Source organism: Rhamphochromis sp. 'chilingali' (genome assembly GCF_963969265.1).
Source record: "Rhamphochromis sp. 'chilingali' genome assembly, chromosome: 2".
Classification (NCBI taxonomy): domain Eukaryota; kingdom Metazoa; phylum Chordata; class Actinopteri; order Cichliformes; family Cichlidae; genus Rhamphochromis; species Rhamphochromis sp. 'chilingali'.
Genome location: NC_137930.1, coordinates 40,091,535 through 40,107,212, shown reverse-complemented (window position 1 = coordinate 40,107,212; position 15,678 = coordinate 40,091,535). Strand labels below are relative to the sequence as shown.

Sequence of the window (15,678 nt, the reverse complement as noted above, 5' to 3'; positions counted from 1 at the left end):
ACAGCATAGAGGATCGCACTGGCCACAACAGACTCATAGAAAATCCTGAGCATTTTCTGGCAAATGTTGAAGGACCTCAGTCGCCTCAAAAAATAGAGAAAAAACTGGCCCTTCCTGTAAAGTGCTGTGGTGTTTTTAGCCCAGTTGATTTATTTCCACAATTCCATTCAAAACATTAAATTTTCATAGATTATAGATTCAGGGCCCACAACTTAAACGATTTCAAGTACTTAGTTGTTTATTTGTACATAAGTTGGGCTTCCAGCTCATAAAACCCATGAAAACAGGATTTCAAACAATTAGAATACTATGAAGACATCACCATTTACTTCTCATTTTTGCAGGAAAAAAAAGAAATAAATTAGGATCACATCAAATTAATCAAAATGCGATATTTTCAAAATGATATGTCAATCTTCAATACTTGGTTGGGAATCCCTTCGCCTTAATCACTGCCTCGATGTGCCGTGGCATTGAAGCAATCAGCCTGTGGCATTGCCTGGTAGTTATGGAAGCCCAGATTTCCTTGATGCTTGCTGTCAGCTCTTCTTTGTTTTGGGGTCTGGTGGACCTCTTTTTCCTCTTGATTATACCGCATAGATTCTCAATGGGGCTTAGGTCCGGTGAGTTGGCTGGCCAGTCAAGCACTGTGATGGCATGGCAATCAAACCAGGTTTTGGTGCTTCTGGCGGTATGGGCAGGGCCTAGGTCCTGCTGGAAGATGAAATCTGCATCTCCATACAAATCCTCAGCAGAAGGAATCAGGAAATCCTCTAAAACATTCTGGTAGACTGCTGCGGTGACCTTGGATTTAAGAAAGCAGAGTTTACCAACACCTGCATTCCACCCCAAAACACGACAGACTGTGGATATTTCACACTGAACCTCAAGCAGCTTGGGTTCTGTTTCTCACCTGTCTTTCTCCAAACACTTGGACCTTGATTCCTGAATGAAAGGCACACTTTACTTTCATCTGAAAAGAGGACCTTGGACTACTGGCCAACAGTCCAGTCCATCTTCTCCTTGGCCCAGTTGAGTCCTTTGCGACGTTGGCTCAGGCTCAGAAGTGGTTTTGAAGCTTTGACTCCTGCCTCATTCCACTCTTTCTGGATCTCTACCAGATTCTTGAATCTTCTGTCTGATAATCCGCTGAAGGCCACGGTCATCTCTTCTGCTGGTGCATCTGCTCCTGCCACATTTTGCCCTTCCATTAGACTTTCCATTGATATGCTTGGACGCAGCACTCTGTGAACAGCCAGCCTCCTTAGCTATGAACGTTTGTGGCTTACCCATCCTATGGAGGGTATCAATGATGCTCTTCTGGTCAGTCAAGTCTACAGTATTCCCCATATTGCACCTAACTGAAACAATTGGATCAAAGTGAAGCAATTTAATGACACCTGGAAAAACCTGTGCAGGTTCTTTGTGTAGTAGATGAATTATGTGTGACACTCAGTTTAAATCATTCATGCCCTGCAAAATTTGGGCTGATGTCTTCATAGTATTCTATTTTTTCGAAATCCTGTTTTCATGGGTTTTATGAGCTGGAAGCCCAAATTATGTACAAATAAACAACTAAGTGCATGAAATCATTTAAGTTGTGGGCCCTGAATCTATAATCTATGAAAATTTAATGTTTTGAAAGGAATTATGGAAATAAATCAACTTTTCCATGATATTCAAATTTTTTGGAAAGGGTCTGTATATTATGTGATACTGTCATTAGCTATTCAATATATATATTTCCTGTTTATTGTGCACACTGTCACTTAAGCGCTCATTGCAGACTCAGTAACCAGGAGCTTGTGGTTTCTGTAGTCTTGCAGTTTTTTCCACTCTTTTGAGCTGTAGCCGATTGAAGGAGGCAGGTGGTGTATTTGTTTGTGGTGGCACAAACGAATTCTTGGTATCAGAGTGATCTTTGTGAGCTGCTTACAAACTGTAAACACACATAAATACATAAAACACACAGGTCCGTGTCACTAATATAAGAATTGCAGACAATATCCATGTGTTTATATTTTACAGAAAATAATTATACTGTAAGTATTATGTATAGAGAACTGAACTGATGTTATATATAATGTTATAGTTAAATATTATATGTAGGTTGTAAAATAATGTACTCAGTCTCTGTGATTGATATAAAACATGTAAAGGTTCTGGCTCTTCTCCAGCGAGCATCATGCAACATCGGGACTCCACCAGCTGCTAGGTTCCTGTACCGTATCAGCCTGCACCTAATCTGTGCCTAATCTAGGAACTAGTCTGGGAACTGATCAGATAATCTGAATATTTAACCTGTGGTCTGTGTAGCCAGAGAATATCTATAGAAGAATTTGTGCCAGTCATTGTTCAAAAATGAGTAAAGTAGACAGCACACTCTGCTACCACACTTTTGTTTGGTAAGGGTTCTGAAAATCTAAGAGATCCTCTGTTTTCAAACTGTGAACAGGGCCAGTTTAAGCAGAGAACATTGTTCTCATTGAGTTGTTTTCACATCAAACCGCACGCATGCAGGAAGTAAAGAAAGGGAAGTGGTTTGAGAGCTCCGTAAACAGTCTGCATCAGTTGGTTGGTACAGGATTTACACCTGTCAAAGCACAAATACCCAGTGTAAAGTTTAATTGTGATTCAGTTTTTTCTTGCTGTTAAACGTGAGACTGACACAGCGGTGCTGTAAGCTGCTGAGTCACAGTTTCAAATCCTTTGAACAGCACTGAAAACAAAATGTTTCATCTCGAAAGCTTCATCCAGATATAATGATCAGTTTTAATTACTACTAACCTCTTTTCAAACTCAGAGCTCTTACCAACACTTTTTACTGTTTGCATTCAGGCCATTGCAGGACGTTTGACAGCTGCTGCTTATTTCACTGTATGTGAAGCAGGACTGGAGCTCACCGCACATTAACTTTCATGAGATAGTTCCTCCCTCCTACAACCTCACATGCTCCCACTCCGTTATTATGCCTTTTCAACAAAACCAATAAATGTGGGACAATGCTGTCAGAGCAATTTCAGTCCCAGGACATCTAAAGTAAATATTTTTGTAGTAAAGTGAAGGCTGACTTGGTGTATGCAGGAGAGTTTGCCATATAATAATAATAATAATAATAATAATAATAATAATAAATGAAGCAGATACAATAGGGCCTTCGCACTCTCAGTTCTCGGTCCCTAATAACTTTATCTAAAAGAAATATATGAATACAACAAGAAACTGTTTATTTAAATTTAATAACCATAGCACAAAACAAAATCTGTACAAGATTAACAGAAGTAAACATCATAAACAGTTAATGCAAAATCATTGTTCATCCTCTTGAATTAAAAAGTGTTGTTTAACTTGAACAATTTGTCGCTATAAAGAGGCCAAATTACAAAAGGTGTGCTACTGTGCTATTGTGTAAGTATTTGTAGACCTGACTTTTAAGAACCTACAAAGAGAAACAACTGATGATCCAGTGAAGACACTATGAGCAGACTTACTGAATGGAGCAGAGATTTTATTGAGGATTGACAGAAAAGTGCATCAAGCAGGAGATGATTTTATGTGGAACAACAGAATAGAGAGAATTTGAACAAATCTAACATGAAAGGATCCAAATGTTTCCACTCAGCCTGAGTCATCAGAAATATTTCAAGCAGTCATTCAGAGCATGAACACACATGAAGAATCCAATCAGATGAAAGAAGATCAGATTTCAGGACTGGACTCTTCACAAACACTGAAGTTGGATTTCTAGTCCCCATCTCTCTCATCATGCAATGATCTTTCTACTGTTACTGTACATCAATTAATCGTGTATTATTAGTTGAACACAATTTTAAAATATTGCATGCAGTGACTTTTACATAAAGCTAGGCTATGCTTATTTTTAAGAATATTAAAATGCATTAATAACATAAGAAAAAACAATCTGCTGAATTAAAAGGCTTGAGCATTATGATACGGTTAACTGTCATTAGCTATTGGAAGATTAAAATATGAATAAAAATTAAAGGTGGAGTTTTTTTCAAACAACAACATCCATACATCACTCACATGGTGTCATATTAGACAAGTGCTGCTGAGCCTGCACCTGCTTAACTTGCCTGTATTATTAGACAAGACATGCTCCCCTCTCCATCATCATCATAACCTTCCTGACTAATATGAAATATTATAGAATATATAATAATATTATTAATGATATAATTAATTATATAATAATATTAAAGAAGTTATCAAACACTTTTTCAAACTCTACATCACACATGTTAGTAAATGTGGTTAACTAGAGGAAATTCATCTGTTGGGATGAAAAATCACTGAATCTCGTTTATTCCACACATGGTGCAGACAGTAATTGATGTCAGAGAAGTGAACACAGACCAAGGATTTACAAGCACAGATCAGCATTTTATCCACAAAGTGCACGTGCAAACAACCAGAAAACAGCTGCGGACCTCTCAGCTTACCCAGCTCCTGGATATCGACAAACCCATAAAACAGAGACTACAGTTTCCTATGAGCATGAAACAAGTGCTTTCAGCATCAATAGCTGGTTGCTGACACAAGATGGGAGTAATGTAAAGGATGGATGCAAAGGACTGAGGAACTTAATAACGGTGCAGTCTGGGATGAAAGGAGAGAAATTTATATTTGTTTATTTATTAAGTTGACAAATCTTGTATGACCTAAAAAAAAACAGTGTGGTTTGTTGTGCAAATTTCCATATTTATCAAACAAAAATTAATCAAAAAAGCGAATGATTTGATGTTTAAAGTATCTCCACAGCTCAAAATCAAAAATTAAAAGTTTTTTTAACTTTAGTGAATCTTTGTTTTTTCACTTTTTTTTGATCATACTATAACTGTACTGCAGAGCTACTTTGGTTCCTTCATCCACTCTGCTTCTCATCTCTTTCAGTTTCTGGACCTTCTCCATGTTTCCTTCCTCATCCATCTTCTCAATCAGGAAGTCCAGGTGGACAATAGTGGACGCTGAATCAGCTTTCAGAGCGATCTGCTCCAGTCTGACAACATGTTGGTAGGACTGATCCAGGAACTGTGACTTCTCTGCTGTCAGTTGGTTCATTTCACGTTCAAGATTTTGCAACAAGCTCAGTGTGTTCTGACTTTCTGCCTTGTGCTTTTCGTACTTCTGTTTCACATCTTCTATAGCCCTCTGAATTTTTCTTGTCTTTGTCACATAGATCCAGTTGTCTTTCACATGATCTAATGCAAGACACTTTCCAGTGCAAACAGTGCAGCAGCCATCTTTCATGACCTCACAGTGTTCAGGATACCAGGCCATTGTGCATCCAGGATAGTGACAGTTCTCCTCACAGACTTTACAGCAGACAGCTCCTCTATAAAAAACTAAATACATTCCACCATTTATATGTTTTTTATCTTTGTAGACTTCATCAAGTTCAACAGTGAAATTCTGATGTTTTTTCATCCCTTCTTTATGTTTCTTCAGAGCTTCTTGAATCTGTCTGATTTCTGTCTGCTTTAGTTCAGTGAGTTTGATTCTCTCTTGCAGGTTTTGGATGCAGGCTGTCAGTCTGATCCGTTCATTCAGAACATCCACAGTTTTGCCAAGTTTTTGAGGTGAAGTTTTTTCCAGAAAATCTGTGAAATCTCTCATTCCTTTCTCTGATATTTGACCAGCAATTTTCATGTATTCTCCTTCCTCTGTTCGGTCTTCATGCTGGCAGCTATTAAACAGGAAGTAAACAGGCTGGTTCTTCTCATTTTTCGCACAGTTTATTTTTGCTGCTTCAAGAGCTTGAAAAGCATTTTTAGGACGTCTTCCATCTGAGTGTGTGATCAGAGCTACAATGCTTTTCTCCATGTCTTTTCCAAACAGAGACATCACTGAATCAAAGATGTATGACAGTCGGTCACTCAGTCGATTCTCACTCGCCTTCATCACCAGACCCACTGCATGAACTTCATGAACTCCATCCTCTGATCGGAACAAGTCAAATAATCTTTGAATGACAATCTCATCACATCCAATCCCTCTGGTGTCTCCGTATCCAGGAGTATCGATGATGGTCAGAGAGTAGGGCAGAGTTTTATCTTCAAAACCAAAGATCTCGTACACGATCACATCTGAAGTCTGACTTTCTGTCTGACTTGTATTTACGTTTTCTACGATCTGAAACCAGACTTCATCCTCCCACTTCACTCCCATGGTGTAATTGACCAGAGCATTGATCAAAGTAGATTTTCCTGTTCCTGATTCACCCACAAGTAAGATGGTTTTATTTGTTTTTATCACATTTTTTTCACCAACAGTCATTCTTGTCAAAGTTCCAAATGTCTCTTTCTTTGGTCTCAGCTGGTAGACAGCAGGAAATCCTGAAGAGATCAGATCAACATTTTCATCCTCTGATAATCTGTTACTGATCCTGCATAGAAGAAAAAAATAGACTCATTACTTGCTTAAAGTGATTATTTACATGTCAGGAGTCCAAAAAAATCTTCTTGTGATTGCTTTGGCCATGAGCAGACTGCCACAGTCATCCACAGGTAGCACAAGAAGTGCTAACTGGTCTCCAAACACTTCCCAACTAATAATAGCTGAGTGCTACAAAAAAACAGAAATGGAGAATGTTGCCTTCACAGTAAAAGTTGTTGCTTTTGAAATGAAAGACCTAGCTTTTACTTTGAAGGTGAACCTTTTCTATTTCTGGTTTGAATGACACTTTTGTAAGTTGTCTTGCTGCTCAGTTGGTGAGTGATTATAGAAAAGCCAGGATCTCCCAGACAACCTGTGGCTGACCACAGTAATCTGCTAGTAACCAAACCAATCACAAGCAGGATTCTGGGTAAGCAGACTCTTTGCGACAGATTTCATTTAGGGAAATCATTCTCCAAGTCTGTGTGACTGAAGTTAGCTTAAAAAATAAACAGTGGCACAGGTCCAGAGATGGAGCAGCTTCAACCTTACGTAGGCTCTTGAGACGCTCGGCTACAGTACATTTGCATAGTCATTATGCAAATGTACTGTTTATAAGATTGGGGAAACCTGCAGTCAGCTGAGACTGAAGAAGTCACTTGGATGACTGACGAAACGTTTCTCCCACAAAACTCTACGTCCAAATGAACAGAATCAACTTTTGGAGAGAGCAGGTAAACAAATTCCACACAAAGACGTAAACACAATGCGTGGACCCGACCCATCAGAATCTGTGAGATGTCGGCTTTCTCACCTGACAGAATGTACGCAGACATGCCGTCGGGGCTGAAAGCTGACATCTCACAGATTCTGATGCTGCAGGTCTCATCACTCTCCAACCAAAATTGACTGAACCAGCAGCAAAAGATATTTGATAAATATCGTCATTAATTTCTTCTTATCTTTGCTGTTTTGCTTCTATGATAAAATCACACTTCCTGCACAGCTCTTTCTCTCTCTCTCTGTCAGTGTACTAAAACAGTTTCCCATCTCAAATCTCTGTTTTCTGCATTATTCCCTCGCTTATTACGCATCAGCTTTTTTTTCAAAAATGAAAAATGAAATTCTCATTTCTGCTGTTCAATACCGAAGAAATTTAGACTTTTTAATTGCAAAACTCTTAGCTGTGTCTAAAAAACCATTTGTAACATTACTCTGCTTCACTTCAGCAGCATCAGTTACTGTTGACATGTTGATTCATGGTTTTCTTTCATTTTTGTTCTACTGCAGAATATTTTTAAGGTTATCTGCTATAAAAAACCAGATCAGGAAAATCTCCTTCATGTTTTTCTGTGTTTTATTGTTACTTTGACACAAAGGTATCTGCTGTGATGTTTACACCTCTGATGAAGTCTCACAAGTATCAGGTTTCTTTTTATAGATATGAAAAATATGAATATGTACTGATAAGTGATCAGAATTATAATATTTCTGACTGTCTGAGGCAAAATGTCCCCAATTCAAATCGAGTCGGATCGAAATCGGGGATCGAATCGAATCAGGACCTTGTGAATTGAAATGATGTTAGAAATCAGAGACGATACCCAGCCCTAATTTGTAGTTACTCAGCTGCATACATTCCTGCTCTTTAGGCTGCAGGTCTAGTCTTTCACTCTTCTTTCCTATAGTGTCAAATTCAGCTCATTTTGACCAGAGTCATTTTCACTCTAGTCTACTTATTTTCTTGCCCACCGTCTCACAGCCAATCAACTGTAGGTGTTTGTGCTTTAAATCTCAGTGTTCAGGGCTCACAACAGAGAGTTTCTGCTAAGTGTCCAGCTACTTCAGTTCTACCAACACCATCTAGACTCTGGGATCCTGCCCTACATCCCTTCAGTTGTTGGACTCCAGTCTGTCAATTAGCAGTTTATTACTTCAACTCTGTACTTAAATAAATCTCTCAGATCATTTCTCCTTATTGAAGTGCTTTTAGTTGAATGTACATACCTTAATGCTGCTCTGGTTCTTTCATCCACTCTGCTTCTCATCTCCTCCAGATTCTGGACCTTCTCTGTGTCTCCTCTCTCCTTCATTTTCTCAATCAGGAACTCCACGTGTACATAAGCTGACACTGAATTAACGTTCTGCTGCAGTGTGACAACAAGTTGGTAGGACTCATCCAGCCACTCTGACTTCTCTCTGGTTAGAACTTTCATGACCTCATTTAGACGTTTTAAAAGTTTCCCTTTGTTCTTAAACTTCATTTTTATTTCCTCTTTGGTTCCCTGAACTCTCTTTCTACTGGTCACATACCTCCACTTGTCTTTCACATGATGTGATGTAGGACACCTACGAGTACATGAAGTGCAGTGGCCCTCTTCCATAACCTCACAGGTTTCAGGGTTGCAAGCAATTGTGCATCCAGGATAGTGACAGTTCTCCTCACAGACCATACAGCAGACAGCTCCTTCATAAAACCCACCACGTATAAGTCGTTTCTCTTTGTAGACCTCATCAATTTCAACAGTGAACTTCTTATTCTCCTGGTTTTTATTCATCAGAGCTTGTTGAAACTGTTGGATTTCTGACTGTTTCAGTTCAGTCAGTTCAATTCGTTCGTGCAGGTTTTGGATGCAGGCTGTTAGTCTGATTCGTTCATTCAACATAAATGTCTCCAGTTGTTGAGGTGAAGTTTTCTCCAGGAACTCTCTTAATCGACGTAATTCTGTATTTGTTACTTTCCATGCGTGCAATAGAAAAAACTCATTTTCATTTTTTCTCAGGAGGTTCTGTTGGTTATTAAACAGGAAGTGAACAGGGACATTTTCCTTATTTCTGACACATTTAATATTTGCATCATCAAAAGCTTTAAGTGTAGTTGTAGGTGTTCCAATCCCCGAGTGTGTGATGAGAACAACAGTGTTTCTCTCCACATCTTTTCCGAATAAAGACAGCACTGAGTTGAAGATGTACGTGAGTCGGTCAGCAAGACGATTCTCCCCCGCCTTCACCACCAGACCCACTGCATGAACTTCATGAACCCCATCCTCTGATCGGAACAAGTCCAATAATGTTTGCCTGACAATTTCATCATGTTTAATCCCTTTATTTTTTCCATATCCAGGAGTATTAATGATGGTCAGAGAGTAGGGCAGAGTTTTATCTTCAAAACCAAAGATCTCGTACACGATCACATCTGATGTCTGACTTTGTGTCTGACTGCTCTTCTCTATGATCTCAAACCAGACTTTATCCTCCCACTTTACTCCCATGGTGTAGTTAAACAGAGCGTTGATCAGAGTAGATTTTCCTGCTCCTGTTTCACCCACAAGTAAGATGGTTTTATTTGTCTTGTTTGGATTTTTTATACCTACAGTGACTGTTGTGAATGTTCCAAAGTTCTTTTTCTGCGGTTTCAGCTTGTAGATAGCAGGAGGTCCTGAACTGATCCACACACTGTTCGATGAGTTTTTCTTCATCCTGCAGAATAATCAAACAATTTATTCAGTATGAAATTATATGTCTGTATCATTTGTGTTTGTACATAATTTTTCATTTTCATTAAATTTATTTAATTTATACAAACTTATATGCTTATTAAAACTAATCGTTCTGCGTAGATCTCACTGCATGTTTGGAGTAAAGAAGTGATATAATAGATGATAAAACACAGTTTCCATCAATACATTTTCTACCTCTTGTCTGAAGCTGCGTCATGGGAACAGCAGCCTAACCAGAGAAGGCCAGACAACCTTGTCCCCATCCGCCTCCTTCGGCTTATCTGGAGAACACAGGTGTTCCCAGGCCAGCCGAGAAATGTCATCTCTCCAGCATGTCCTGGGCGTCCCCCAGAGTTTATCCTCTACTTCTGGTGGAACTTGCCCGTAACACTTCACCCAGGAGGAACCCATATCAGATACCCATATCACCTCAACTGGCTCCTTAGAACGGACTCAGGTCATACTCTGAGTCCCTCCTGAATGACTGAGAACCTCACGCCATCTCTAAGGGAGAACCCAGGCACTAGTATCCTTGATCTAAATGTTTTAGCCACTTCCCAGTGCTTGTGCCCATAGTTGATCCAAATATCGCTCAACCTGCAAATTGACAACTTCGGAGCCTCCCTTCATTGCACCTGTCAACCTCCTGCTCTGCTATTTCCTCATTCAAGAACGAGACCCTTAACTTCAGTAAAATTACTCAAACTCCTCCACTTGAGCACTTTGCCCAATTCTGGCTGAGACCTGTGGCCTCAGACTTAAAGGTGCTGATTCTCATTGCATGTGCTTCACCTGCAAACTGCTCCATTACAAGGTGAAGATAATAAATAAACAAAGTCAACAGAAGCACAGAATTTGCAACAAAAAACTCAACTAAAGCTTATCAGACACAAGAAGGCAAATCATTGCAAACAAACAGATTTTAACGTTAAAAAAAGTGAAACAATAAAAAAACAAAACCTCTGAGATTAAAAATACAGCACTGGGGTCTGCACAGAGCTCAGCTGGTATGTTAATGTTAATAGCACTTTAAATGATTTGGAAAAATTTTACAGCAGCAAATATGCAGAGATGCAGAGATGAGGTTTACGATTTGGTGAGCACTCACAAAGGCTGGAAACACTTTACCTGGTTGTTCACGTGCACTATTATTTGCAAACTTGTTTTTGAGTCATGGTACCCTTTGCAATGAAATATTTTTAAAAACTGAAATGCATCTCAAACATGCCTCTTCATATGTCAGTTAAAAAACAAAAAAACAAACCCAAAAGTCACCTGGCAAAGTCAGCTCTGAGTTTCACCCACTCTGAGCCGTGACAGGAAGGATTTGGTTTCTCACTCTTAGCTGGGTTAACCTGTGCATACTAAAGCTTCTGTGTGCATTAAAACAACACCGTTGCTTTGTAACATGATGACTGAATTCTGGTGCTGACCGCAAAGTCTGACATCTGTCTAGAACAATGTCTGCAGCCATGTGAAGGTCAGAAAGGTCTGCTGTGGGCAAACTACTGTATTAGAATACCCTTATCAGTATGAGGGGGTGAACATAATCGCTTTCCAAAGTACAAAAACCTCCCACTGAGAGGACAGCTTCAGAATAACACAATCTTAATGTGTATGCAGTCTGTAAAGATAACACTGTTTTCCTTGGTACAGAGTGTCTACTACCCACCAGGAAGGCTGCAGATGGATTCTTTCATTATTCTTTTGTAAACTGAACCTTTACTTGCGTGACAATCACAAACACTGAGCACCTCCCTGCATGGTCTCCAACATCAGCTTCAGAGTGTTTCTTGACTTGTAAACTATGATCCAGCTCAGCTCTTCAGGTCATCTGGAAAAGTTTGCCTGCTGATGTTGCTTACAGTGTAGGCTTTTCGACTGTGTAAAATAAGTGTGTCATATGATAATCCTTCGTCCAGGATGTTAACATTTTTCCTGAACACTCACTATATTTTGTGGACACAAATCTTTGCCCAAGTACAGGTGGATTCTGTTCATGTTTTTGAGCTGCATAAACACAGCTCAAAAACAGTCTGTCGCTAATGAGCAGCTGAGCCGATGTTGAATGATTCACATTAGCAACCTATGCACTGTTTTTCTTGGTCTTCATGCATAAATTATACGAGAGTTTGCATGTTTTTGTTGGCTGAATACATTTCCAAACAGTAGATGATGATCTGCTGAAGGTGGACAAACCCTCCACCTTCAGGTGTGCCACACATTTGAATTTTGCTTAATATCTGTCTTTTAACAGAGTTACTGGTCCAGGAAACTCAAAGCTGTGGTGGCAGCTGAGATGTGCATGTGGTCAGGTGCTGATTGCTTTTTTAATCTATTTTTTTTTTTTTGTCTGTATTGTCATTGTTTTACTACCTCAGAGGATGTCATGTTCCACTGATACCTAAAGGTGGCAGTAATTCATCTACAAGCTGTTTGACCACAATTAAAGATGAACAACAGCAGGCGAGTAACTACCAGGGATCAGCTAATGAAGTGTTGTGGTCACTCACTCTGTTGCCATGGTGATTATGTGGCTGAAGGAGTCTTCACACAGCGATGCTTAAACAGGCGTTGGTCTCTAGGGAAAGAAATCGAGTGTTTATTTGATATTGACGAGGACACTTAAATACAGAACCTGTGTTTGTTCCCCTCTGTGACGCTCTCACATCATCTGAGTGCAGAATCACTCAGTGTCAGAATTACAGAGAGAGACTGAGAGTTTGTTCTTTCTGCATTCATCGAGGTTTCTACAGTTTATTGTACAAAAATGAACTGTGCTCACTCATGAATACATCTGTAGATCTATAAATAGAAATATAAATCACATTTATATTTTGCTTTCCTGCTTTAAGTTTTCTGTAATCAAAGGTATTTTAGTTTTTGATGATAACTTTTCTCCTGCTTTCCACACTGTTAGATTTATTTATTGAATAATTTGGTTCAGTTTTTGTGAAATCATTTAGTCTGAGTTTGAATCTTAGCTTCTTACCTGTTGTCTTGGTTTCAGGAAGCTTTCTGATGCTGAGGAGGCAGAGAGATCAGAGGGGCGTGAGTGTTCAGAGCTTTTATACTGACAGGAAGAGACAGATACTGTGTGATCACATGATCTCACAGCAAGTCACGGCAGGAGTTGCTGTACCTACTTTTCAAAATGAAGACTTTCACAGGTCTTTGAAAAAGTACCCGTAGGTGGAAGTGGGGTATGTTTAGAAACGTTACCTCAACCTTTTCAATTATTTACTATAATCCCAGTGATGTGAACATTAAGGTCAATGCCTGCAAAGATCAAACACTTAAATAGCTGAGTCTTGTCCTTGTATGTTCATATTGCTTCACAAGCTCTAAAGAAATAAGGAAATGTGGACTGTTAGGATGCCTGGGTCGTTGACCCAGGGTTTTTGAGTTTATTATATTATTTATCATTTCCAGTCTTTGGTTTCTTTGTTAGAGTTCTGTCTTATGGTTTATGTCTCTGTGTAATCCTTAGTTGCTGTCTCCCCTGTCGGCTATATCTCCGTGTCTGTGTCTGCCCTGGTCCCACGTCTCTGTTCCCTCTGTAGTGCCTGCCTGTGAGTCTGTGTCTGTAAGTTCAGTCTGGGTTATGTTTCCTGTTTTACTTTGAAAGTCTGTGTCTCATGTAAATGCGTCTGGCTTTGCTTCCTTTGTCTCGTTAGGCCTGATTTGCCCCAGCTGTGTTTCCCTCCTGTTACCCATTCCCTGATTGCTCCCTCTGTGTATTTAAGCCCTGTGTTTCTCTGTGTCCGTGTTGTGATCTACCCTTGTTTATGCTGTGTGTTCTGTCTGCCTGCTTATGTAAGTTTATTTGGATTTTTGTTACGTTTTTGCCGTCCAGCAATAAAAGCTGAGTTTGAAGTACACGTTTGCCTGCCGTGAGTCTGCACTTTGGGTCCACTACTCCTGCCTGCACACAGCGACGCATGACATGGATTTTCTCTAGTGATGGGCAGATGAAGCCCCATGAAGCACTGAAGCTTTTCATCCAATTGGTTCACCCCAACGCGAAGCTTCATGAAGCTTCATTTGCTCTAGCAGGACACCTACTGGACGTAAAAATAATAGCTGGCATGAATTTGAAGAGTGTGGCATTTTGCACACAGCCTGTAAATGTCAACAACAAAAGGAGTGTGTAAAACATGTATATTGTAGTGATGGCAGTATACTGTGTATATTTATAGTGGCAGTATGGGAAATGATTATTTGGAAATGCTTGAAATGGAAATGATCATTTACTGTGAGGTGAGGTGTGGTTGGGGTGTGGACAGTGGTTGTGCTTTTGTAACGTTGAGGTATGGACAGCTACACACTGAGGCTTTGAGCCTCAGTCCTGCCTGTTCCCATTTTATTCTGTAAAAACTAAATTTTCACTGCTTTTACGACCTTTTTAGTGGGGAGAACATAGCTAGGATTTAATGATTTAACAAATCTTTTAAATCCTTTGTCCTCCACAATGCTAAATGGCTGGGAGTCCTCAATCACCATGCTGACCAGGTCTTCATCTATTTGAGATTGTTCTCCTGAGGAAAGACAATAAAGACAAAGCACAAATATAAATATCACACACGTAACTTATAACAGTTGTATAATATTGTTATATCATTTAGTAACATTACTGCATGCTATATTATCATTGCATTTGATGGCTCACCTCGGTGTCCCCCTTATTCTCATGCAAAGCTCTGTAGTGCCTAAGCATGGATGAGGTGTTGTTGTTATATCCCAGCTCCCTGGCACATAGCAAACACTTCACCTTGTACAAAAGTCAAGACAGCTCAACATAAATTGTATTGCAGCATCAGTATTATGGAAATACATCTTCTGTAGAAATTTACATACCTTGTTGGGAGGAATAAGATCAAAATGTTCCCACACAGGGGAGGACATCCTCCTCTTCTTAGCTGGCTCCATTCTCTCCTGACTTTCTCTCCTCACTCTCATAAACCTCCAAACGGTCTCCAAACTCTCACTAACCGCAACTCTCCATCAAACACCCACATTTTTGAATGTAGTCTGAGGGGTTTATATCGCTGTCATAGCTCGCGGCAAAGTTCGAACCACTTCATGAACCAGTCACGTGGTACAGCCGGGCAGCGAGGCTTCGGACGTCATCATTTTCAGCTCCTCCCATAAATGAAGCAAGCCTCGATACGCGCTTCGCGGAAACGCCCCCTCCATTACTCGACACACGCTCCGAAGCCTCGATACAGAACGTCCCATCACTAATTTTCTCGGACATTCGTTTTAGTAACACTCAGCCAAATTTAAAATATTATGATTTGTTTTTCTTTAGAAAAAATGCACTGTGACAGCACTGAGCAGCTCCTTCAGTGGGAGACTGCGGCACCCACGGTGTGGGACGGAGAGATTTCGCAGGTCTTTCCTCCCCACTGCTGTCAGACTCCATAATAAAGACTTTAACTGATCAAGCACACACATCCATACATATGCAATAATACTAAGTGCAATAATCCTTTCTGTCATCGTTGTATTTTTACTCAGTTGTATATAGCATTTGTATTTGTATTCTATTTTTATCTTATTGTATATTTATTTTATTTTATTCTACTGTATATAGTATATTATTTTATTCTATTCTGTACAGTTGTGTACTGTATTTATTCTTATTGTATCCTAATTTTTGCCTCATAACTTTTGCACTGTCCACTTCCTGCTGTGACAAAACAAATTTCCCACGTGTGGGACTAATAAAGGTTATCTTATCTTATCTTATCTTATCTTATTAGCATTTTCAGTATTTCAT

The 15,678-nt window shown here is 39.6% G+C and overlaps 1 protein-coding gene across 1 annotated transcript; it reads right to left on the bottom strand.

The window, feature by feature from the left end:
- Nucleotides 1-4,077: 4,077 nt before the first annotated feature.
- On the bottom strand, nt 4,078-15,459 carry LOC308392608 (uncharacterized protein). Its single transcript, XM_080875696.1, has 6 exons — nt 14,754-15,459; nt 14,566-14,667; nt 12,889-14,434; nt 12,410-12,477; nt 8,404-9,876; nt 4,078-6,406 (listed from the first exon to the last, which is right to left on the bottom strand). Exons 4-6 carry the CDS (start codon nt 12,418-12,420, stop codon nt 4,834-4,836), a joined length of 3,057 nt encoding a protein of 1,018 aa, XP_080731822.1. The 5' UTR covers nt 12,421-12,477; nt 12,889-14,434; nt 14,566-14,667; nt 14,754-15,459; the 3' UTR covers nt 4,078-4,833.
- Nucleotides 15,460-15,678: the final 219 nt, after the last annotated feature.

Excerpts from the sequence above, each read along its gene's own strand:
- LOC308392608 (XM_080875696.1), bottom strand. Across the intron at positions 6,407-8,403 it reads AGAACCAGAGCAGCATTAAG|GATCAGTAACAGATTATCAG; the intron begins GTATGTACATTC and ends TCTTCTATGCAG.